General features: G+C 52.5%; 2 protein-coding genes across 2 annotated transcripts in view; one reads left to right on the top strand and one right to left on the bottom strand.

The window, feature by feature from the left end:
- PSMC4 (proteasome 26S subunit, ATPase 4) overlaps positions 1–26,056 on the bottom strand; it is a 227,474-nt gene that overhangs the window by 75,084 nt on the left and 126,334 nt on the right. The gene's annotated exons all lie outside the window — the stretch shown is intronic.
- FCGBP (Fc gamma binding protein) overlaps positions 1–26,056 on the top strand; it is a 94,903-nt gene that overhangs the window by 32,788 nt on the left and 36,059 nt on the right. The window contains 13 exon segments of the mRNA XM_050769390.1: positions 3,067–3,659; positions 6,462–7,053; positions 7,171–7,370; positions 9,221–9,362; positions 12,718–13,055; positions 14,338–14,911; positions 15,314–15,930; positions 16,653–17,196; positions 18,753–19,345; positions 22,248–22,571; positions 22,574–22,844; positions 22,962–23,161; positions 25,328–25,469. Coding sequence (XP_050625347.1) covers positions 3,067–3,659; positions 6,462–7,053; positions 7,171–7,370; positions 9,221–9,362; positions 12,718–13,055; positions 14,338–14,911; positions 15,314–15,930; positions 16,653–17,196; positions 18,753–19,345; positions 22,248–22,571; positions 22,574–22,844; positions 22,962–23,161; positions 25,328–25,469 — 5,130 coding nt within the window.

The following is a 26,056-nucleotide window of genomic DNA, read 5'->3' as shown; positions in this document are numbered from 1 at the left end:
GTTGAGGCAGGACAATCTTTGCTTAAACCTGGGAGGCAGAGATTGCAGTGAGCCGAGATCACACCACTACACTCCAGCCTGGCCCATAGATCGAGACTCTGTCTCAAAAAAAAAAAAAAAAAAGATTCAGGATGGGTTGGGGACTACACTGTTCTCTTCCGTAAAGTGGAGAAAGCACGCTTGTGAAGGGGACAGGGGGACAATGGGAAGCGGGAATGGTCCTCTAACAGAGCATTCTTGGGCTGTCCTTTTAGGGAGGACACGTATAATTCCGGCTGGCAGTTGTGTGACACGCATCCCACTGGGCAGGTCCTGTTCTAAGGGTTTCTCGTTGAATCCTCACAACCACCCCGTGAGGTGGAATTGCTCTTATTCCTACTTTACAAGATGAAGAAAGAGAACCACAGAGATGTTAAGGAACTAGCCTGAGGTCACACAGCTGGTGGGGTGATTTGAACAGGCTGGCTCCTGATTTTGTGCTGTTAATTATTAGACTCTGTGGCCTCTGTGAAAATTGAGAATCTCTTGTTTCCTCAAAATTCCTCTTGTCCTTCTACCCCTTGGAAGTTCTAGAAGACTGGATCATGAGGGCTTAGACATGCAGATGGAGGCCTGACCCAGCTTCAACAATTATTGGTATTTTGCCATTCTTAGTTCCTCTACATCTCACTCCAGCCCCTCTTTTTTTTTAATAGAATATTTTAGATCAAATTCTAGGCAGATGAGTTCTCCTCTAACTACTTCAGTAAGCATCTGTATTCAGCAACAAAAATGGACTTTTAAGGAACAGGACTTCCCTTTTCATGCCTGTAATCCCAGCACTTTGGGAGGCCTAGGTGGAAGGATCACTGGAGGCCAGGAGTTCAAGACCAGCCTGGGCAACATAACAAAACCCTGTCTCTACAAAAATAAAAATAAAGAATAAGCCGGGCGTGGTGACTAGTGCCTATCATTTCAGCTACTCAGGAGGCTAAGGTGGGAGAATATCTTCAGCCCAGGAGGTGGAGGCGGCAGTGAGCCAAGACTGTGCCACTGCACTCCAGTGAGACCCTGTCTCTAAAAAAAAAAAAAAAAAAAAGAAGGAAGAAAGAGATATGAGGGCATGTGGTAATTAATTACCAGTAACAAAAATAATATCAATTCCCTAACATCATGTAAAGCCCAATCTGGGTTCCAATTTTCCCAATTGTCTAAAAAAAAAAAAAAAAAAGGTTTTTTTCTATTTTGTTTGGCTCTAGAACCAAACCAAATACACATACTGCATTGGATTGATCTACCTTGTTGCTTTTACTCTGTCAGAATTTCCTTCCTTTGTTCCTCCCAACATAGTATTATGAAAATTGTCAAATATACAAAAAAGTTGAAATAATTTTACAGTGAAGACCCATAAACCTGCCACCTGGACTCTACACTCTAATCCTGTTTCTTTTCTTTTTCTTTCTTTTTTTTTTTTTTGAGACGGAGTCTCGCTCTGTTGCCCAATCTGTAGTGCAGTGGCACGATCTCGGCTCACTGCAACCTCCGCCTCCCAGGTTCAAGCGATTCTCCCACCTCAGCCTCCCACGTAGCTGGGATTACAGATGTGCGCCACCATGCCCAGCTAATTTTTGTATTTTTGGTAGAAATGGGTTTTACCATGTTGGCTAGGCTGGTTTCAAACTCCTGACCTCAAGTGATCCTCCCGCCTCGGCTTCCCAAAGTGCCGTGATTACACGTGTGAGCTACCGCGCCCAGCCTCTACACTCTAATTCTAATTCACTCACTTGCCTTATCACGTATCTATCCCTCCATCCAGCTCTTCCTTTTGTTTATGTCACTTCATTATTGGGAAAGATGGGTCATTTATCCTGCAGAATTTTCTATTTTCAGGATCTGGCTAGTTGCTATTTTGGAGTGTTATTGAACTTGTCCCTATGTCCCCATGATTCTCCTGTAAGCTGGATGTTAGCTTCAGAACAGCACCACCCAGCAGAACTTCAATGATGACAGCTCCATATTTGAGCTGTTCAAATACATACCAGGTTGCCACAGGTCACATGTGGCTGCTGAGCGCTTGCAGTGAGGATGTTGTGACTGAAGGGCTAAAGCTTCAATTTTGTTACATTTTAATTAATTTACATCTAAATGGTCCCAAGTGGCTAGTGGCTACTGTATTAGACAGCACAGATAGAGATTTAATGTGGTTTAGTTTTAGCCACTTAGATTTGCTTTTTGTAGACTGGAGTGACTGGAGTGACTGGAGTTTGGGGAGGGGAGAAGGGAGGGTTTTTTTTTATAACACTGGCTAAATATTTTAATTTAATTACTGCTATAGAAGGAAGAAGCTAAAAGTATGGCATTCACAAATACACTGCATAGATTATACACACACACACACACAAATATATGCATATGCATGTTTAAAATATATACCACATATCAACACCATGTATCCAACTTGAATAAGGTCATTAAAGACATAATAGAAGGCCGGGTGTGGTGGCTTATTCCTGTAATCCCAGCACTTCGGGAGGCTGACGCAGGGGGACTGCTTGAGCCCAGCAGTTTGAGGCCAGCCTAGGCAACATAGCGAGACCCCATCTCTACACAAAATTTAAAAAGTTAGCCAGGCATGGTGGTGCACATCTATAGTTCCGGCTACTCAGGAGGCCGAAGTGGGAGGATTGCTTGAGCCCAGGAGGTCAAAGCTGCAGTGAGCTGTGATAGCAAGCACCACCGAGCTCCATCCAGTCTGAGTAACAGAGTGACCCATTTCTCAAAAAAAAAAAAAAAAAAGAAAAAAACCATAATAGACAACTCCAAACTACAGTTAAATTGGGAAAGAATCTTAATTATCAGGATCAGATTAACTGCGATGTAATGTGTTCCCCAAGCTCCCTGCAATGGGACCGCTTGTGTGTGAGTGTCTTTGAGCATCTGTGTGTGCATACGAATGTGTTGGGGGACCGCTTGTGTGTGAGTGTGTTTGAGTGTGTGTGTGCATATGAATGTATTGGGGCTGGGGGGTATCGAGTCCTGCTCCCTAGGAGCAGGAATTCTTGATCTTGATGTCTCCTCTCCCTGCAGCACTGAGCTGTCCACCCAACAGCCACTATGAGGCGTGTTCCTACGGCTGCCCGCTGTCCTGTGGAGACCTCCCAGTGCACGGAGGCTGTGGCTCAGCATGCCATGAGGGCTGCGTGTGCGATGAGGGCTTTGCGCTCAGTGGTGAGTCCTGCCTGCCTCTGGCCTCCTGTGGCTGCGTACACCAGGGCACCTACTACCCACCAGGCCAGACCTTCTACCCTGGCCCCGGGTGTGATTCCCTTTGCCACTGCCAGGAGGGCGGCCTAGTATCCTGTGAGCCCTCCAGCTGCGGCCCGCACGAGGCCTGCCAGCCATCCGGTGGCAGCTTGGGCTGTGTGGCCGTGGGCTCTGCCACCTGCCAGGCGTCGGGAGACCCCCACTACACCACCTTCGATGGCCGCCGCTTCGACTTCATGGGCACCTGCGTGTATGTGCTGGCTCAGACCTGCGGCACCCGTCCTGGCCTGCATCAGTTTGCCGTCCTGCAGGAGAACGTGGCCTGGGGTAATGGGCGAGTCAGTGTGACCAGGGTGATCACGGTCCAGGTGGGAAACTTCACCCTGCGGCTGGAGCAGAGACAGTGGAAGGTCACGGTGAGAGCAGATGGGGAGCACGGGGGTGAGGGGCCTGTGGGTGGGTGGGGCACAGGCAGTGCTCAGCCCAGAAGTTGGGGACACAGAGATGAGAGTGCATGTGCGAGGCCTGGGGTCCCTGAGGACAGAAGCTGCCAATAAGAACCCAGCGTGGGAAGCCAATGAGGGAGGTATCATCAGGGACTTGGGAGCTGCTCCCCAATCTCTGTCCCTCAGTCTCCACCCTCTCTTCACCTCCATGCATTGACTTTTCTTTTTTTCTTTTTCTTTCTTTCTTTCTTTTTTTTTTTTTTTGAGATGGAGTATCATTCTGTCACCCAGGCTACAATGCAATGGTGCAACCTGGGCTTACTACAACCTCCGCCTCCTGGGTTCAATCAATTCTCCTGCCTCAGCCTCCCAAGTAGCTGGGATTACAGGTGCCCATCACTACAACTGGCTAATTTTTGTATTTAGTAGAGACAGGATTTCGTCATGTTTTCCAGGCTGGTCTCAAATGTCTGACCTTGTGATCCGCCTGCCTCAGCCTCCCAAAGTGCTGGGATTACAGGGGTGAACCACTGCGCCTGGCCGCATGGACTTTTCACTCCAAATCTCTCCCACCCTCTCCTCCCTCCCACTCCATCCTCTCCCCACCTCAATCCTGGATTCTGTCCTACTCACCTCCCTATTCTGCCACTCATTGGCAGGACGTGGTGCCATCAGAGGTTGAGAAAGCCCAAGGCTTGAGAAGCTTCATGGGCAGGGGACAATCTGTGGGTGACACTATCACCCCCTTAACAACAACAACAGCAGCTATAGTTTCTATACAGCTGACTGCAGACCTTTTGGCTGCCAGGCACTTCATGTCCATGGTGTCTGTATGTGTGCACCAGGAGCTGCAGGCACTATGACTTGCTTTATTTTTCAGAGTGGGGTGGCCCATCACTGGCCATAGTCCCCCAGCAAAGGTGGAGCTTGAACCCCGTGCTGCTCTGCAGAACTTTTCTTACCAAGAAAATCTGGTCTCATATGAACACTGACATCTCAGTTACGGTGGAGGAGTTTCCCCTGAGATCCCACTGAAACACACACACGCAGCTGTTTCTCTGGTAGCAGTATTGGCGAAGGTGCTGATAAATTGCTGACTTAATCTGGTGAACTGGACAACTGCGACTTTTTTTTTTTTTTTTTTTTTTGAGACAGAAACTCACTTTGTCACCCAGGCTAGAGTGTAGGACGCAATCTTGACTCGCTGCAACTTCTTCCTGTTGGTTTCAAGTGATTCTCCTGTCTCAGCTACAAGCACCGGCCACCATGCCCAGCTACTTTTTTGTATTTTTAGTAGAGATGGGGGTTTTACCATGTTGCCCACGATGGTCTCAATCTCCTGACCTTGGGATCCACCCACCTTGGCCTCCCAAAATGCTGGCAGTACAGGTGTGAACCACCATGCCTGGCCAAATTTTTTTTGTATAGAGAGGGGTCTTGCTATGTTGCCCAGGCTGGTCTTAAACTCCTGGGCTCAGGAGACCCTCCCACCTTGGCCTCCCAAAGTGCTGGAATTACAGCTGTGAACCACTGCTCCTGACCAATTTATTTTTATTTTTTTTATTTTGTAGAGACAGGATCTCCATATTTTACTCAGGCTGACCTTGAACTCCTGGGCTCAAGTGATCTTCCCACCTTGACCTCTCAAAGTGCTGCGATTATAGACACGAGCCACTGTGCCCCATCCAGGGGTGGATTTATGAGGCTTTGTTGGTGCCTAGTAATCTTAAACTGAAACCACTGGTCCTCAGCTCATAGGTTTGAGTTCATTTCCCCAAGAATTTAGTCTAACTTTCCACCCGCTGATGCTTTAAAGCATAAACCTGTGGTGTCCGTTTACTCTTCAGAAGAAAAACCTCCATTCATAGCTGCTAGTAACGGCAGATGCTCCTGAAGCATGCATGCTATGCCAGCCATGTTTCTCAGCACTTTACAGACATTAATTTATCTAATCCTGACAACAGTTCCATGGGGCAAACACCTTATTCCTACCTGAGAGATGAGGAAACAGAAACAGGGAGAGGTGACTCACTTGCCCAAGGTCACAAAGAGGGTAAGGGGGAAACTGTTTGAACTTGGGCAAGTGGCTCTGGGGGCCATTATTGCTTATTAATGCCTGCATCGAGTGGTACATAAAGGATAGCTGGAGGCTCGTTACTTCATTGAGACCTGTGTTCATTTCCCGTGGTGCCATAACAAATTACCACAAGCTTGGTGGCTTAAAACAATAGAAATGTACTTTCCCACAGTCCTGGATGCCAGAAGTTCAACATCAGGGTGTCGGCAGAGCTGCACGGCCTCCAAAGGCACTGGTTGGGGAATCTTGCTTTCCCTTTCCAGCTCTGGAGGCTCCAGGTTCTCTGGGCTTGTGACCACACCATTCTAATCTGTGCCTTCATCTTCATGTGGCCGTTTCTGTGTGTCTCTGTGTCTTTTTCTTTCTGGCTCTTATAAGGACACCTGCCATTGGATTTAGGGCCCAGCTTAATCCAGGACAATCTCATGTTGACGTTATTTCCCTGAATCCATCTGCAAAGAACTTTATTCCAATTAAGCTCACATTATGGGATTCTGGGTGAATATGCATTTTATGGACCACCATTCAATCCACTATGAGGCCCTATTATTCTACCAGTTTTAGAGATACAAAAAGTGAAGACCTAAGAGGTGAGGACACACAGATCTTCAGCATCAGGCATGGGCTTGAACTAGGGTCCGACCTCCACTCAAAGTTTATTTTCTGAAGCGTAGCCTGCCTCTCTCGCCTCCCAGGTGAACGGTGTGGACATGAAGCTGCCCGTGGTGCTGGCCAACGGCCAGATCCGAGCCTCCCAGCATGGTTCAGACGTTGTGATTGAGACCGACTTTGGCCTGCGTGTGGCCTATGACCTTGTGTACTATGTGCGGGTCACCATCCCCGGAAACTACTACCAGCAGATGTGTGGCCTGTGTGGGAACTACAACGGCGACCCCAAGGATGACTTCCAGAAGCCCAACGGCTCACAGGCAGGCAACGCCAATGACTTCGGCAACTCCTGGGAGGAGGCGGTACCTGGCTCTCCCTGCCTGCCGCCGCCCACCTGCCCGCCAGGGAGCGAGGGCTGCGAAACCAGCAAGTGTCCTCCCGAGCAGGAGAAGAAGTATGAGAAGGAGGAGTTCTGTGGGCTCCTCTCCAGCGCCACAGGGCCACTGGCTTCCTGCCACAAGCTGGTGGATCCCCAGGGTCCCTTGCAAGATTGCGTCTTTGATCTCTGCCTGGGTGGTGGGAACCTGAGCATTCTCTGCAGCAACATCCATGCCTATGTGAGTGCTTGCCAGGCGGCTGGAGGCCACGTGAAGCCCTGGAGGACGGAAACTTTCTGTCGTGAGTGAGGGAGAGCCAGAGGGGCAGGGAGGGGAGAGGTTGAAGCACAGAAGGGTAGACCCTGGGCCTTGCAGCCCCTCCCTCCCCAGGGCTCTGATGGGCACCCCCTCCTTGCAGCCATAAAGTGCCCAGAGAACAGCCACTACGAGCTCTGCGCGGACACCTGCTCCCTGGGCTGCGCGGCTCTCAGTGCCCCTCTGCAGTGCCCAGATGAGTGTGCTGAAGGCTGCCAGTGTGACGCCGGCTTCCTCTACAACGGTGAAGCCTGCGTGCCCATCCAGCAGTGTGGCTGCTACCACAATGGTGTCTACTATGAGGTAGGAACCTAGTCATCTGGGGCAGAATATGGGGCCTCATGCTTCCCACTCCTCATCAGCCCCACAGCCTACTTGGTCTACTTGGTCTCTTATTTATTTCTTTTAGAGTCAGGGTCTCACTCTGTCACCCAGGCTGGAGTGCAGTGGTACGGTCATAGCTTACTGCAGCCCTGAGTTCCTTGGCTCAAGCAAGTATTTGGGACTACAGGCATTCACCAGAAAGCCCAGCAAGTTTTTAATTTTCTTGTGGAGACATAGATATGGGGGCATCTCACTATGTTGCTCAGGCTGGTTGTGAACTCCAGGCCTCAAGCCTTCTCACCTTGCCCTCCCCAAGTGTTGGGATTAATGGCATAAGCCACCATGCCTGGGTGACTCAGCCTCTCTCTCTGTTTTTTGGGTTTTTTTGAGACTGAGTCTTACTCTGTCGTCCAGGCTGGAGTGCAACCTCCGCCTCCTGGGTTCAAGCTTACTGCAACCTCAGCCTCCCAGGTTCAAGTAATTCTCCTGCCTCAGCCTCCCGAGAAGCTGGGACTACAGGCACGGGCCACCACACACAGTTAATTTGGTAGAGATGGGATTTTGCCATATTGGCCAGGCTGGTCTCGAACTCCTGACTTCAAGTGATCCTCCCGCCTTGGCCTCCCAAACTGCAGGGATTACAGGTGTGAGCCACTGCAGCTAGTCTACTCAGCCTCTTGAATGTCTCTTGTACCCACTCCTTTCCCCGTCCCCATGGTCCTCCTGTGGTCCAGCTGGTCCTCTTCCACCTGGGTCCCTCCCAGCTCCTACCTTTGCTCCCTCTGGTCCACCCTCCACATGGCAGTGGTAAAGATCTTCCTAAATATGACCATAGGCTCCGAAGCTTTAAACCCTTCCCTGACTCCCCAGGTCAAGTTGTGGCTTTGCCTTCCAGGTCTGGATGAAGGGAGCCTTTCTGACCACAAAGACAAGATTTTCATCTGTTATACCAGCTGCTAACACCCTCTGTTTCCCTTTCCCACTGTCTCCCTGTTGGTCCTTTTTCTTTGACTGGAGCATGTATTTGTCTAATGTCCGTCTCCCTTGCAGGACTGTGAGCTGCCCGAGGGGTGGGACCCTCTCTCTGTTGTTCTCTTCACATGAGTAATAGTAATAATAATAGAAAATATGTAGATAGTGCTTACTATGTATCTGGTAATGTTTTAAGTGCTATGTGTGCATATTTTACATACACATTACATATCTAAAAATTTTTTATTCTGAAAGTTTTCAAATATGCAAAAAGTAAGAGAACAGTGGAATGACTGTCCATGTACTTACCCATCACTTAGCTTAAAAAATAAGCCACATCCTCCCAATCTTGTTTCATGTCTACCCCACTTATCTCTCCTATCTGAATGATTTAAGGGACGCCTTTTTCCTTTCATCTGCACTTTACATGTGTTATTAACTCGGTTATAGTTCCATAGGCAAGTGCTACTATTATCAGCAATTTGCAAATCAGGAAACTGAGCCATAAAGAGGTGAAGTAACTTGCTCAGAGTCACACAGTTGGGAAACAGAAGAAACGGGCTTCAAGCCCAGGCGATCTGCCCTTAGTTACTATGTCACACTGTTTCTCCTACAGCAGACATTGAGCGGATATTTTGGAATGAATGAGTTAATGAATAAAAGTGAATGAACAAATATACAAGTGAAGGACAGCCCCAAAGTCATGCTGTACCTCAGCTTCACAGACAGGGGGCCATCCTGCTGAGAGATGTCCCTTGTCTGTGATGTCTGCAAACCCCTCTGTGCCCAGAATGCCAGAGATGTGAGAGTCAGCTCCCACCCGTGATGTCTGATGGCCGTGCCCTCTCTCCCCACAGCCGGAGCAGACAGTCCTCATTGACGACTGTCGGCAGCAGTGTACGTGCCATGCGGGTAAAGGTGTGCTGTGCCAGAAACACAGCTGCAAGCCGGGGCAGGTGTGCCAGCCCTCCGGAGGCATCCTGAGCTGCATCACCAAAGGTGCTGGGCTGGGCTGGGACTGGGGCTGATGTGACTATGGATGGAGTACAGGGACTCTGGGGCCGAGGGTGATGTGACTGGGGTGTCCATGGCGGGAGGTGCACAGGACTAATGATTGAGGTCGCAGACCTGGAGACCCCTGGGCTGGGTTTCACAGGGCCAGGGCCACCTACTGTGGGAGGCAGGGACCCTTAGGGAAAATCCAGGCTGTGGGGACCCTCAGAGGTTTCTCAGGGTTGATGTCAGAGACCCTCGGTATAAGGCGGGGACAGGCGCGCGTTTGCTGATACGGGCTACATGGTAAATGTTTCAGCTTGCAGGCTGTATGGTCTCGTTCCAGCTACTCACTCTGCCATTGTGGCATGAAAGCAGCCGTAGACTATATAAGTGAAGAGGTGAGGCTGCTATAAGACTTTAGAATACAAGAGCAGCAGCCTAGGGGGCCATGGTGAGCTGACCGCTGGTGCGTGGAATTAGGCTTGGGGCTTCAGACACTAGCACCAAAGGGCAGGGGAGAGACTGGGATCCCAGGGACAGGGACAGAGCAGAGTTCTGAGTCTCAGGCACAGAGACCCCACCAAGGCAGAACATTGGATATGGGGACCCCTCTCAAGTGGGAGATCAGGATTTCTAGGGGTATAGTCTCCCATGTGGGAACCCCCCAGACTAAATCTAGGACACAGAGCCACCCCCAGGGCTCATTTCTTAGGACGACGAGCAGAGAACCCTATCCCCACATGGATAAGAGAATAAGAGCTCCAGCACCAACGTGTAGGGCTAAGACTCTCAGGGTGACGAGCAGGACAATGGGACTCCCAGGAACGGGGGGTATATCGCTCAGCATCCAGTGGAGAGACAGAAAGCACACAGCCATTTGAATGAGGAAAGTTCAATTAAAGAATCATTTACTTATTAATAGGAGATTAACTATTAAAGGGTAAAGAGGGCCTGGTGCGGTGGCTCACACACCCAGCACTTTGGGCGGATTGCTTGAGGCCAGGAGTTCAAGACCAGTCTGGGCAACAAAGTGAGACACCCGTCTCCACAAAAAATTTAAACTTAGCCAGGCGTGGTGATATACGCCTGTGGTCCCAGCTATTTAGGAGGCTGAATTGGGAGGATCACTTGAGCCCAGGAGTTCGAGGCTGCAGTGAGCTATGATTGCACCACTGCCCTCCAGCCTGGGCAAGATAGCAACACCTTGTCTCTTTACAAATAAAGAAATAGAAATAAGAAACAGCAAAGAGAAGGCTAAAGAATACCACCAAAGCAGACAGAGGAAGTAGCCCCCACTTCTAGGGCTAAGGCAGAGGCCTCATGGAAGGGAGAAATCCTTTTCATGGAGGGGAGAATCAGCCCCAAGGCTGAGTCCAGTCCTACTGCAGCTGTAGCCCACTGGGTGGCACAGAGGTTTCAGCAGGCTGGAGTTGGCAAGAAGGAAACCCCTCACTGGGAAGCCAGCTGGGACCAGTGGCACTTGCTGAGTGTGGCCACATATCTTGGCCAGAGCTGGAAGGGCCAAAGTGGCTGGAAGCCAGACCACGAGCCCCTCCCTGCTGCAGTGACTCTCCAGCGCCCTCTGTTGACAAAGCTTAACTCCGTGGGTCTATTTGAAGCTGAGAGGTGGTACATGATAACAGGCACAGGAGGAAGGAGACATTTGAAGACTGGCCTCTCCCACACAGGGGTTCCACAAGCTGGGGTCACAGATGTACTAACCGTGGGAACAGGGTCTTGGACACAGTAGCCCTCCAGGACAGGGCCTCAGGGCCTCAGCAGTCCTTAATAAAGCAACCCTCAGGGATGGAGTCTTGCACTGAGGGAGGCAGTTAGGGACTGCTTTGAGACTTCACTAGTTAGGGTCTCAAAACATTTCAAATCATGCTGAGACCCCTGGCACTGGGCTCTTGCCAAAAGATCACCCAGGGCCCTAGTCTTGGGCACAGAGGCCGCCAGGACCTGGAGAAGTCCAGGGGGCTGAGATCTCAGGCATGGGGGACCTTAAGGCCAAGATCCTTTTTTTTTTTTTTTTTGAGATAAGGTCTCACTCTGTTGCCTAGGCTGGAGTGTAGTGATGCAGTGCGATCATAACTCACTGAAGCTTCCATCTCCTGGGCACAAGCAATCCTCCCGCCTCAGCCTCCCAAGTAGCTGGGGACTGCAGGCATACACCACCATGCCTGGCTAATTTATTAATTTCTTTTTTGTAGAAATGGGGTCTTCCTATGCTGCCCAGGCTGGTCTCCAACTCCAGGGCTCAAGCGATCCTCCCACCTCAGCCTCTTAAAGTGCTGGGATTACAGGCCTGAGCCACCACACCTGCCCTGGGGCCCAGGCCTTGAACATAGAGAACTCTGGTGCCGGGATCTCAGACATGAATGCTCTCAGGGCAGGCATCACAGACACAAGGACCCCTGGGGCACAGATCTCAACTTGGTCAAGTGCACCTTTTCTCTAAAGGGCTAGATGGTAAATGTTTAAGCTTGCAGGCTATACCTTCTCTATCACAGCTACTCACTCTGCCATGGTGGCGTGAAAGCAGCCGTAGACTATGTAAGTGAAGAGGGTGAGGTTCCTATAAAACTTAAAATAGAAGAACAGGCTGAAATCTCAAGCGAGGACACCATGGAAACTGCATCATAAACACAGACCCAGAGCCTTGGTCTTAGGTGCATGGACTCCACAACCTCAGTCTCACACAGCAAATGGCAGGGCCTCAGTCTTAGAGGTAGGGGGACTCTAGGGCCGGGGTCTTGGCTGTAGGGACCTGTGGGACCCAGGTCTCAGGTATGGGAACTTTGACACCCGAGACTTAGACACAGTCCACCATGGGGCCTCAGTGTCAGACGTGCGGGACTCCCAGGGGCTGGTCTTGAAAATAACAGGCTGGGCATGGTGGCTCATGCCTGTAATCCCAGCACTCTGGGAGGCCAAGGTTGGCTGATCACTTGATGTCAGGAGCTCGAGACCAGCCTGGACAACATGGTCAAACTCTGCCTCTACTAAAAATACAAAAATCAGCCAAGCATGGTGGCGGGCACCTGTAATCCCAGCTACTCGGAGGCTGAGTCAGGAGAATCGCTTGAGCTCGGGAGGCAGAGGTTGCAGTGAGCCGGGGTTGCACCACTGCTCTCCAGCCTGGGTGACAGAGAAAGACTCCATCTCAAAAAACCAACAAAACAAAACCAAATACAAAAGCAAACTATAGCACCTGGGTCCTAGACATGAGGACTCTGGAATCCGGTCTTGCCTGCGGTAACCCTCAGATCCCTGGCACAGACTGGGGTAGATGTGGAGGCAGCGGCCATCCTTTACAATGGGCAGCCTCTCAAGGTCCTCCCTCTTCTGTCCCCAGACCCGTGCGATGGTGTGACATGCCGGCCACAGGAGACGTGCAAGGAGCAGGGTGGCCAGGGCGTGTGCGTGCCCAACTATGAGGCCACGTGCTGGCTGTGGGGCGACCCACACTACCACTCCTTCGACGGCCGGGCGTTTGACTTCCAGGGCACCTGTAACTATGTGCTGGCAACAACTGGCTGCCCGGGGGTCAACACCCAGGGCCTGACGCCCTTCACCGTCACCACCAAGAACGAGAACCGGGGCAACCCTGCTGTGTCCTACGTGAGAGTCGTCACTGTGGCTGCCCTGGGCACCAACATCTCCATCCACAAGGGCGAGATCGGCAAAGTCCGGGTATGTGTGGCAGGATGGTCCCCTGAGGTCCCCGGGAGGACAGGAGGGATCCTGACGACCACAGTTAGCAGCTCAAGGCTCTTTGTCTTCACCTGGGCCTGAAACAAAATGGTAACAAAAAGAATAATTCCAGCAAAAATATCTCCCCGTTCCTGGGAATTAGACAAGCCTAGCTCCTTGCTAAGGGCTTTAACCTAGGACCTCAGCATTTCCCTTTTTTACAGACCTGGGTTTGAATCCAGCCTCTCCTCCTTATGAGCTAGGTGATGCTGTGCAGTTCACTTGGTAGGCCTCAGTTTCCTCATCTGTGAAGTGGGCATCATATCAGGGCCTGTCCCACAGCAAGGTGGTTCATGTCACATGCTAAGCTCAGAGTCTAGTCCAGGTGAACACTCGTTTGAGTGTCTGTGAGGGAACAAGTGAGAGGCCCAGAGACCAGGACATGGAGAGAAATATATGGAGATTGGGATGGGCACAGGGGCTCACACCTGTAATCCCAGTACTCTGGGAGGCCGAGGTAGGTGGATCAACTGAGGTCAGTAGTTCAAGACCAGCCTGGCCAATATGGTGAAACCCTCATCTCTACTAAAAATACAAAAATTAGCTGGGTGTAGTGGCGCTACTGTAATCCCAGCTACTCTGGAGGCCGAGGCAGGAGAATCATTTGAACCCTGGAGGCAGAGGTAGCAGGAGCCAAGATTTTGACACTGTACTTCAGCCTGGATGACAGAGCGAGTATCCATCCCCCCACCCCCCCCCCCCCCACACACAAAATATATATATAGTGAGATCACAGGAGAGAGATGGGCTGTCCTTTCTGCCCAGGGAAATGGAGACAGAGCTTAATGGTAGCTCACAGAGAGAGGGATGGAACAGAGTAGGTGGTAAATAAATGATGGTGAGTGAGTGGAAGAGACACACAGAGAATGAGGGAGGGGGGGAGGAAGGGAAGAGGAGGGAGAGACAGACAGAGAGAGAGAAGACCAAGTGATATAGACTTAGGTGAAGACAGAGGGAGAGAGATACAGAGAGACAGAGAGACTGAGACGAGGGAGGGAGATAGAGATCAACGGAGAATATCTAGAAAAAGTAAAGTGAGATTTCATTCCCCAAGACCTGGGCCAGAACAAATGTCCACACTGTGTCCATGACAATCCAACTATCGGAAAAAGGCCTTGGCGTCTCCCAGCCCCCGATAGGGTGAGAGAGAGGGAGGCAGAGGGCCAGAGCTGGGGCCATAACACCTCCAGTGACCCGTTTGACTTCTTCCTCCTTCCCCAAGGTGAACGGTGTGCTGACAGCATTGCCTGTCTCCGAGGCCAACGGGCGGATTTCAGTGACCCACGGTGCATCCAAGGCACTGCTGGTGGCTGACTTTGGACTGCAAGTCAGCTATGACTGGAATTGGCGGGTAGATGTGACGCTGCCCAGCAGCTATCATGGCGCAGTGTGCGGGCTCTGTGGTAACATGGACCGCAACCCCAGCAATGACCAGGCCTTCCCTAATGGCACCCTGGCTCCCTCCATACCCATCTGGGGCGGCAGCTGGCGAGTCCCAGGCTGGGACCCACTGTGTTGGGACGTATGTCCGGGGTCCTGCCCAACATGCCCTGAGGACAAGTTGGAACAGTACGAGGGCCCCGGCTTTTGCGGACCCCTGGTCCCTGGCGCAGGGGACCCCTTCGCCACCTGCCATGCTCATGTGCCACCTGAGAGCTTCTTCAAGGGCTGTGTTCTGGACGTCTGCATGGGTGGTGGGGCCCACGACATTCTTTGCAAGGCGCTGGCTTCCTACGTGGCCGCCTGCCAGGCCGCTGGGGTTGTCATCGAAGACTGGCGGGCACAGGTCGGCTGTGGTGAGTGTCGGGGTAGCAGAGGCGGGGCTGGGGTCACATTCCCGCCTCTTCGGGGCTAGTTTGGTTTCACTCTGGTCCTCCTGAGTCTCTTTGTTTGCTTTTCTCTCTGTTTGTCTCTCTGTCTCTTGGTGCTCGTCTCTGCCTCGCTTTGCTTGTCTCTGTTTGTTTCTCATTCTGTCTCCCTCAGTTTCTTCTTGGGTCTCCTGGTCTCTTGCTTTCTCCCATTTGTTTCTCTGCGTTCTCTGTCTCTGTGTCCTCTGTCTCTGTGTCGCGTGCTCTGTCTCTCCCTTTCTGTGTCTGCTCCCTATTGTCGCTGTCTGTCTCCTCCCACCCTGTCCTGTGACCCCACGCTAACACCCTTCTCTCTGTTTCTCTCCTTCCTGCTCCTTCATCTGCCCACAGAGATCACCTGCCCAGAAAACAGCCACTATGAGGTCTGCGGCCCACCCTGCCCGGCCAGCTGTCCGTCCCCTGCGCCCCCTGCGACCCCAGCCGTATGCGAGGGTCCCTGTGTGGAGGGCTGCCAGTGCGACGCGGGTTTCGTGCTAAGTGCTGACCGCTGTGTTCCCCTAAACAACGGCTGCGGCTGCTGGGCCAACGGCACCTACCACGAGGCGGGCAGTGAGTTTTGGGCTGATGGCACCTGTTCCCACAGGTGCCGCTGCGGGCCTGGGGGCGGCTCGCTGGTCTGCACACCTGCCAGCTGTGGGCTGGGTGAAGTGTGTGGCCTCCTGCCATCCGGCCAGCACGGCTGCGAGCCCGTCAGCACAGCTGAGTGCCAGGCCTGGGGTGACCCCCATTACGTCACTCTGGATGGGCACCGATTCGATTTCCAAGGCAACTGCGAGTACCTGCTGAGTGCACCCTGCCACGGACTACCCTCCGGGGCTGCGAACTTCACTGTCACTGTAGCCAATGAGCACCGGGGCAGCCAGGCTGTCAGCTACACCCGCAGTGTCACCCTGCAAATCTACAACCACAGCCTGACACTGAGTGCCCGCTGGCCCCGGCAGCTACAGGTGAGGAGGGCTGTGGGCCAGACAGAAGCGGGTGCCAGCTCTGGGGTTGCCTGAGATGGTAAGGGCTTCACCATTCCCCTGGGCACCTTCCACAGCTTAGCTGGGGCATGATGGAAGGGTCAGAGGATAGGCCTGGGAGCCTGATGGCTTGGCACCGCGGCTTCTTCCTCTCTGAGCCTACTGTATTCCTCCGAAAACTGGTCTAAGAAAAGTACCTGTTGTAGAGAAGGATGAGGAGTCAGTGACATGTGCCTATAGAGGCTCTTTGTTTTTCTTTTTTTTTTTCTTTCTTGCTTTTCTTTCTTTTTTTTCTTAGCCTGACCCTGTTGCCCAGGCTGGAGTGCAGTGACAGGAGTAGGGCTCACTGCAGCCTGGAACTCCTGGGTTCAATCGATCCTCCCACCTTGGCCCCTGCCTCCCGAGTGGCCGGAACTAAAGGCGCCGCCACCACACTGGCTAATTTTTCATTTTTTTTTTGTAGAGATGCAGGTCTCACTATGTTGCCCAAGCTGGTCTGAACTTCTGGCCTCAAGCCATCCTCCCATCTCGGCCTTCCAAATTACTGGGATTGTAGGCTGCGCCACCAGGCCCGGCCTATAGATGCTCATTATTATTTTCAGAGGGGAGGTGACATGCTCAGGGTCCCACAGCTAGTAGGTGGTGGGGCCAGGATTCAAACCCGTGTTCGCTCTGCTTATCGCTCCCCCAACCCCCGCCCGCAGGTGGACGGCGTGTTCGTGGCTCTGCCCTTCCAGCTGGATTCGCTGCTGCACGCACACCTGAGCGGCGCGGACGTGGTGGTGACCACAACCTCAGGGCTCTCGCTGACTTTTGACGGGGACAGCTTCGTGCGCCTGCGCGTGCCGGCGGCGTACGCGGGCGCTCTCTGTGGCTTATGCGGGAACTACAACCAGGACCCGGCAGACGACCTGAAGGCTGTGGACGGGAAGCCTGCTGGATGGCAGGTGGGCGGCGCCCCGGGCTGCGGAGAATGTGTGTCTGGGCCATGCCCATCGCAGTGCACCCCAGAGCAGCAGGAGTCCTTTGGCGGCCCGGACGCCTGCGGGGTGATCTCCGCCACCGACGGCCCGCTGGCGCCCTGCCACGGCCTCGTGCCGCCCGCGCAGTACTTCCAGGGCTGCTTGCTGGACGCCTGCCAGGTTCAGGGTCATCCTGGAGGCCTCTGTCCTGCAGTGGCTGCCTACGTGGCAGCTTGTCAGGCCGCTGGGGCCCAGCTCGGCGAGTGGAGGCGGCCGGACTTCTGTCGTGAGTACTGCTCCATGCATGGTCCCCATAGTAGGGTCTCTCCCTGCCCTTCCTTTCCAGGACTGTAAGACAGCAGCCCTTTTCTCCTCCATGGGGCTCAGGGACCACCTTTCTTCCTCTGAGCTGGGTATCTCCTGTCAGGAAACACCTTGGCTCTCACACACTGAAATGCCCCAAGTCAGGTACTGCAGTGAGAGAGAGTCAGTTAGAAACAGGTATTGAGAGTCTGGCCGCGGTGGCTCACGCCTGTAATCCCAGCACTTTGGGAGGCCGAGGCAGGCAGATCACCTGAGGTCAGGAAGTCGAGACTAGCCCGGTCAACATGGTGATACCCCCGTCCCTACTAAAAGTACAAAATTCATCCAGGTGTGGTGGCGGGCACCTGTAATCCCAGCTAATACGGAAGCTGAGGCAGAAGAATCACTGGAACTCAGGAGGCAGAGGTTGCAGTGAGCCGAGATCGCGCCAGTGCACTCCAGCCTCGGTGACAGAGACTCCATCTCAAAAAAAAAAAAACAAAAAAACAGAAAGAAAACAAACACCTAGTCAGAAACCTGGGGTCCAGGACACTCTTGTGGATTGGTGATCCATGTTCTCAGACATCCAAGGCATGTAGATTGGGATGACTGACCCTGCCTCAGTCACATAGCAGGGTACCCTTGGTTAGGAAGACCTAGTGAGTTACAACTGGTCACAGGGCCCTGGTCTGTTGCACACACTGAAATACACCTAGCCACACAGAATTAGTCGCATGCCTTCAGTGGTATCTGCTTAGATTTTATACTAACTGGTCAGATACACTCAGAAAGAATCAGGATCCTGACATAGCCCTGGGCAGATCCACACAGATGCATAGTTGGATAGTCCTAGGCGGTTCCCTTCAAGCAGGTCTCCTGGTCACAGGTATCCTGCCAACTTCACCCAGGCACAGCCTGAGACAGACATGTCACACGGACTCTGGGAGATGCTCCAGGTCAGACACCCACAGCTGGGTGCCCTCGGGCAGAGTCATACCCTGAGATACATGTGGCCCCATACCCCAGTCACATTCACACCCTGAGATACCCGTAGTCGGTTCTGATCTTGCATAACCCGAATAGATAAGAGTGATCCATTTCACCCAGGTAATCCTGGCTGACATAGTGAGACCCCATCTCTACAAAAAATCATAATAAATAGCCGGATGTAGTGGCTCACCCCTGTAGTCCCAGCCAATCGGGAGGCTGAGGCCAGAGGATCGCTTGAGGCGGAGGTGGAGGCTGCAGCAAGCTGTGATTGGGCCTCTGCACTCCAGCCTGAGTGAGATAGAGTGAGAGCCTGTCTCAAAAAAAAATCAGGCAAGCAGAGTCATTTGATCTTTAGAAATAATTGGTCAGAGAGACGTGGGCATGTCCCCTCCCATTGCAGGTCCCACACTGAGTCCCCCAGTTAGATGTCCTGGATCACATGTGCATACCCAGAGACAGCCAGGTTGACCTGAGGAGTTTTCCCACTGAGGGCCTCCCCAGACCCCGACTCGAATGCCTACATGGCTCATGCCCACCTTGTCTCCACAGCCTTCCAGTGTCCTGCCCACAGCCACTACAAGCTCTGTGGTGACTCCTGCCCCGTGAGCTGCCCGAGCGTCTCGGCTCCCGAGGGCTGTGAGTCGGCGTGCCGTGAAGGCTGTGTCTGCGATGCTGGCTTCGTGCTCAGTGGTGACACCTGTGTACCTGTGGGCCAGTGTGGCTGCCTCCACGATGACCGCTACTACCCGCTGGGCCAGACCTTCTACCCTGGCCCCGGGTGTGATTCCCTTTGCCACTGCCGGGAGGGCGGCCTGGTGTCCTGTCAACCCTCCAGCTGCGGCCCGCACGAGGCCTGCCGGCCATCCGGTGGCAGCTTGGGCTGTGTGGCCGTGGGCTCTGCCACCTGCCAGGCGTCGGGAGACCCCCACTACACCACCTTCGATGGCCGCCGCTTCGACTTCATGGGCACCTGCGTGTATGTGCTGGCTCAGACCTGCGGCACCCGTCCTGGCCTGCATCCGTTTGCCGTCCTGCAGGAGAACGTGGCCTGGGGTAATGGGCGAGTCAGTGTGACCAGGGTGATCACGGTCCAGGTGGGAAACTTCACCCTGCGGCTGGAGCAGAGACAGTGGAAGGTCACGGTGAGAGCAGATGGGGAGCACGGGGGTGAGGGGCCTGTGGGTGGGTGGGGTACAGGCAGTGCTTAGCCCAGCAGTTGGGGGCACAGAGATGAGAGTGCATGTGTGAGGCCTGGGGTCCCTGAGGACAGAAGATGCCGATCAGAACCCAGAGTGGGAAGCCAATGAGGGAGGTGTCCTCAGGGACTTGGGAGCTGCTCCCCCTACTCTGTCCCTCAGTCTCCACCCTCTCTTCACCTCCATGCATTGACTTTTCTCTCCAAATCTCTCCCACCCTCTCCTCCCTTCCTCCCCATCCTCTCCCCACCTCAATCCTGGATTCTGTCCTACTCACCTCCCTGTTCTGCCACTCATTGGCAGGACGTGGTGCCATCAGAGGTTGAGAAAGCCCCAGGCTGGAGAAGCTTCATGGACGGGGACAATCTGTGTGTGACACTATCACCCCCTTAACAATACCAACAGCAGCTGTAGTTTCTATACAGCTGACTGCAGACCTTTTGGCCGCCAGGCACTTCATGTCCATGGTGTCTGTATGTGTGCACCAGGAGCTGCAGGCACTATGACGTGCTTTATTTTTCAGAGTGGGGTGGCCCATCACTGGCCATAGTCCCCCAGCAAAGGTGGAGCTTGAACCCCGTGCTGCTCTGCAGAGCTTTTCTTACCAAGAAGATCTGGTCTCCTATGGAGACTGGCATCTCAGTTACGGTGGAGGGGTTTCCCCCGAGAACCCACTGAAACACACACACGCAGCTGTTTCTCTGGTAGCAGTATTGGCGAAGGTGCTGATACATTACTGACTTAATCTGGTGAACTGGATAGGCGTGACTTTTTTTTCTTTCTTTCCTTCTTTTTTTTTTTCTTTTTGAGACAGAGTCTCTCTTTGTCACCCAGACTAGAGTGCAGTGGCACGATCTCTGCTCACTGCCACCTCTGCCTCCTTGGTTCAAGTGATTCTGCTGCCTCAGTCTCCAGAGTAGCTGGGATCACACGTGTGCAACACTACACTCAGCAAATTTTTGTATTTTTAGTGGAGACGGGGTTTCGCCATGTTGGCCAGACTGGTCTCAAACTCCTGACCTCAGTGATGTGCCGGCCTCAGCCTCCCGAAGTGCTGGGATTAGCGGCATAAGCCACTGTGCCCAGCCGACACGCATGACTTAATTGAGTATATTGCCTAATGTTTTCCAAGCTCCTAGAATAGCCCCTGACATACAGTGCCTAAACACATAAGAATTGTTGGTGTTCTTGTTAGCTGCTTCTTACTGAATCCCCCAGCTTCCCTACACGTGTAGGAGCTCTTATTACCCCCAGTCTACAGCTGAGGAAACTGAGGCAAGGGTAAGTCAGTAGCCCTCACCCACTCCCCAGCCCTGCGTGGGAAGTGTGGCAGTTGACAATGTTTTTAGGAGACTCAGCCAGGAGCATATCTTTCTCCTGCCTTCTCCTGTGATTCTTCGCATTTCCAAAAGAATCCAGTGTGCACTGTCTGTGATAAGGAAGGGTGAGCAAATGTGTTAATCAGAGGTTGATTTATTTATTTATATTTTTAGAGACAGGGTCTTGCTCTCTCATCGAGGCTGGAGTGCAGTGGTGTGATCCTAGCTCCCTGTAGCCTTGAACTCCTGGTCTCAAGCAATCCTACCACTTCTGCCTCCTGAGTGGCTGGGACTACAGGCATGCACCACCATGCCCAGTTAATTTGTTTTATTTTGTAGAGACAGGATCTCGATATGTTGCCCAGACTGACCTTGAACTCCTGGGCTCCAGTGATCTTCCCACCTTAGAGTCTCAAAGTGCTGGGATCATAGACATGAGCCACTGTGCCCCGTCCAGGGGTGGATTTATGAGGCTTTGTTGGTGCCTAGTAACCTTAAACTGAAACCACTGGTCCTCAGCTCATAGGTTTGAGTTCATTTCCCCAAGAATTTAGTCTAACTTTCCACCCGCTGATGCTTTAAAGCAAAAACCTGTGGTGTCCGTTTACTCTTCAGAAGAAAAACCTCCATTCATAGCTGCTAGTAACGGCAGATGCTCCTGAAGCATGCATGCTATGCCAGCCATGTTTCTCAGCACTTTACAGACATTAATTCATCTGAGGCTGACAATTCCGTGGGGCAAACACCTTATTTTTGAATGAAAGATGAGGAAAGAGAAACAGGGAGAGGTGACTCTCTTGCCCAAGGTCACAAGAGGGTAAGGGGGAAACTGTTTGAACTCGGGCAAGTGACTCTGGGGGCCATTATTGCTTATTAATGCCTGCATCGAGTGGTACATAAAGGATAGCTGGAGGCTTGTTACTTCATTGAGACATGTATTGGTTTCCCGTGGCTGCCATAACGATTATCACAAGCTTCATGGCTTAAAACAGTACATGTACTTTCCCACAGTCCTGAATGCCAGAAGTTCAACATCAGGGTGTCGGCAGAGCTGCACCGTCTCCAAAGGCACTGGTTGGGGGATCTTGCTTTCCGTTTCCAGCTCTGGAGGCTCCAGGTTCTCTGGGCTTGTGACCACACCATTCTAATCTGTGCCTTCATCTTCATGTGACCTTTTCTTGTGTGTCTGTGTCTTTTTCTCTCTGGCTCTTATAAGGACACTTGTCATTGATTTAGGGCCCAGCTTAATCCAGGACAATCTCATGTTGAGATTATTATCCTATTACATCTGCAAGAACTTTATTCCAAGTAAGCTCACATTATGGGATTCTGGGTGAATATGTCTTTTGGGGACCACCATTCAATGCAATCTCAGACCCTATTATTATATCCATTTCATAAATACAAAACTGAGGGCCTAAGAGGTGAGGACACACAGATCTTCAGCATCAGGCATGGGCTTGAACTAGGGTCCGACCCCCGCTCGAAGTTTATTTTCTGAAGCGTGGCCTGCCTCTCTCGCCTCCCAGGTGAACGGTGTGGACATGAAGCTGCCTGTGGTGCTGGCCAACGGTCAGATCCGAGCCTCCCAGCATGGTTCAGACGTTGTGATTGAGACCGACTTCGGCCTGCGTGTGGCCTACGACCTTGTGTACTATGTGCGGGTCACCATCCCCGGAAACTACTACCAGCAGATGTGTGGCCTGTGTGGGAACTACAACGGCGACCCCAAGGATGACTTCCAGAAGCCCAACGGCTCACAGGCAGGCAACGCCAATGACTTCGGCAACTCCTGGGAGGAGGCGGTACCTGGCTCTCCCTGCCTGCCGCCGCCCACCTGCCCGCCAGCCCGAGGAGCGAGGGCTGCGAAACCAGCAAGTGTCCTCCCGAGCAGGAGAAGAAGTATGAGAAGGAGGAGTTCTGTGGGCTCCTCTCCAGCGCCACAGGGCCACTGGCTTCCTGCCACAAGCTGGTGGATCCCCAGGGTCCCTTGCAAGATTGCGTCTTTGATCTCTGCCTGGGTGGTGGGAACCTGAGCATTCTCTGCAGCAACATCCATGCCTATGTGAGTGCTTGCCAGGCGGCTGGAGGCCACGTGAAGCCCTGGAGGACGGAAACTTTCTGTCGTGAGTGAGGGAGAGCCAGAGGGGCAGGGAGGGGAGAGGTTGAAGCACAGAAGGGTAGACCCTGGGCCTTGCAGCCCCTCCCTCCCCAGGGCTCTGACGGGCACCCCTTCCTTGCAGCCATGAAGTGCCCAGCGAACAGCCACTACGAGCTCTGCGCGGACACCTGCTCCCTGGGCTGCGCGGCTCTCAGTGCCCCTCTGCAGTGCCCAGATGGGTGTGCTGAAGGCTGCCAGTGTGACGCCGGCTTCCTCTACAACGGTGAAGCCTGCGTGCCCATCCAGCAGTGTGGCTGCTACCACAATGGTGTCTACTATGAGGTAGGAACCTAGTCATCTGGGGCAGAATATGGGGCCTCACCCCTCCCACTCCTTATCAGCCCCACAGCCTACTTGGTCTCTTATTTATTCTTTTTGAGTCAGGGTCTTGCTCTGTCACCCAGGATAGAGTGTAGTGGTACGATCATAGCTCACTGCAGCCCTGAGTTCCTTGGCTCAAGCAATCCTTCACCTCACCTTCCAAGTACCTGGACTATAGGCATGCACCACCAAGCCCAGCGAGTTTTTAATTTTCTTATGGAGACATAGACATGGGGGTGTCTCATTATGTTGCTCAGGCTGGTTGTGAACTCCAGGCCTCAAGCCATACTCCCCCCTTGGCCACCCAAAGTGCTGGGATTAATGGCATGAGCCACCATGCCCGACCCATTCAGCCTCTTTTTTTTTTTTTTTGACACATAGTCTTGCTCTGTTGCCCAGGCTGGAGTGCAACTTCCGACTCTTGGGTTCAAGCTCACTGCAACCTCGGCATCCCAAGTTGAAGCAATTCTCTTGTCTCAGCCTCCTGAGTAGCTAGGAGTGCAGGTGTGTGCCACCACGCCCGGCTAATTTTTTGCTTTTTTGGTAGAGATGGGGTTTTGCCGTATTGGCCAGGCTGCTCTCAAACTCCTGACTTCAAGTGATCCTCCTGCCTTGGCCTCCCAAAGTGCGAGCATTACAGGCATGAGCCACCACAGCTAGTCCATTCAGTCTCTTGAATGTCTCTTGTACCTACTCATTTCCCCGTCCCCATGGCCCTCCCTTGGTCCAGCTGGTTCTCTCCCACCTGGGTCCCTCCAGGCTCCTACCTTTGCTCCCTCTGGTCCACCCTCCACATGGCAGTGGTAAAGATCTTTCTAAATATCACCATGGACTCTGAAGCTTTAAACCCTCCCCTGACTCCCCAGGTGAAGTTGTGGCTTTGCCTTCCAGGTCTGGAAAAAGGGAGCCTTTCTGACCACAAAGACAAGATTTTCATCTGTTATACCAGCTGCTAACACCCTCTGTTTCCCTCTCCCACTGTCTCCCTGTTGGTCCTTCTTCTTTGACTGGAGCATGTATTTGTCTAATGTCCGTCTCCCTTGCGGGAGTATGAGCTCTCCGCGGAGTGGGACCCTCTCTCTCTGTTGTTCTCCTCATGTAAATAATAGTAATAATAACAGAAAGTATGTAGATAGTGCTTTCTATGTATCTCGTAATGTTTTGAGTGCTATGTGTGCATATTTTTATATATACATTACCTATCTAAAAACTTTTTATTCTGAAAATTTTCAAACATGCGAAAATTAAGAGAATAGTGAAATGACTGTCCATGTACTTACCCATCACTTAGCTTCAAAACTAAGCCACATACTCCCAATCTTGTTTGATGTCTACCCCCCGTATCTCTCCTATCTGAATGTTTTAAAGGAAGACTTTTTTTTTTTTTTCCCTTGGGATGGAGTTTCGCTCTGTCACTCAGGCTAGAGTACAGTGGTGAGGTTTTGCCTCACTACAAGCTCCGCCTCCTGAGTTCACTCCATTCTCCTGCCTCAGCTTCCCGAGTAGCTGGGACTACAGGCACCCGCCACCACACCTGGCTAATTTTTTGTATTTTTAGTAGAGACGGGGTTTCACCGTGTTAGCCAGGATGGTCTCAATCTTCTGACCTCATGATCCACCCGCCTCAGCCTCCCAAAGTGCTGGGATTACAAGCATGAGCCACCGCGTCCGGCCTACCCTTTTCATTTTATCTGAATTTTACATTTTATCTGAATTTTACTTCCATAGGCAGGCACTACTATTTTCTGCAATTGGCACATCAGGAAACTGAGCCATAAAGCGGTGAAGTAACTTGCTCAGAGTCACAGAATTTGGAAACAGCAGAAACTGACTTCAAGCCCAGGCGATCTGCCCTTAGTTACTATGTCACACCACTTCTCCTACAGCAGAGATTGAGCGGATATTTTGGAATGAATGAGTTAATGAATAAAAGTGAATGAACAAATGTACAAATGAATGACGGCCCCAAACCCATGCTGTGCCTCAGCTTCACAGACAGGGCGCCATCCTGCTGAGAGATGTCCCTTGTCTGTGATGTCTGCAAACCCCTCTGTGCCCAGAATGCCAGAGATGTGAGAGTCAGCTCCCACCCGTGATGTCTGATGGCCGTGCCCTCTCTCCCCACAGCCGGAGCAGACAGTCCTCATTGACGACTGTCGGCAGCAGTGTACGTGCCATGTGCGTAAAGGCGTATGGTGCCAGGAACACAGCTGTCCGCCGGGACAGGTGTGCCAGCCCTCCGGAGGCGTCCTGAGCTGCATCACCAAAGGTGCTGGGCTGGGCTGGGACTGGGGCTGATGTGACTATGGATGGAGTACAGGGACTCTGGGGCCGAGGGTGATGTGACTGGGGTGTCCATGGCGGGAGGTGCACAGGACTAATGATGGAGGTCGCAGACCTGGAGACCCCTGGGCTGGGTTTCACAGGGCCAGGGCCACCTACTGTGGGAGGCAGGGACCCTTAGGGAAAATCCAGGCTGTGGGGACCCTCAGAGGTTTCTCAGGGTTGATGTCAGAGACCCTCGGTATAAAGCAGGGACAGGCGCGCGTTTGCTGATACGGGCTACATGGTAAATGTTTCAGCTTGCAGGCTGTATGGTCTCATTCCAACTACTCACTCTGCCATTGTGGCATGAAAGCAGCCGTAGACTAATAAGTGAAGAGGTGAGACTCCTAGAATACTTTAGAATACAAGAGCAGCACCCTAGGGGGCCATGGTGAGCTGACCACTGGTGCGTGGAATTAGGCCTGGGGTTCAGACACTAGCACCAAAGGGCAGGGGAGAGACTGGAATCCCAGGGATAGGGACAGAGAGCAGAGTTCTGAGTTTGAGGCACAGAGACCCCACCAAGGCAGA

Source organism: Macaca thibetana, chromosome 19, assembly GCF_024542745.1.
Source record: "Macaca thibetana thibetana isolate TM-01 chromosome 19, ASM2454274v1, whole genome shotgun sequence".
Classification (NCBI taxonomy): Eukaryota; Metazoa; Chordata; class Mammalia; order Primates; family Cercopithecidae; genus Macaca; species Macaca thibetana.
The sequence above is the reverse complement of the archived record's forward strand: the minus strand, read 5'-3'. Positions and strand labels throughout refer to the sequence as shown.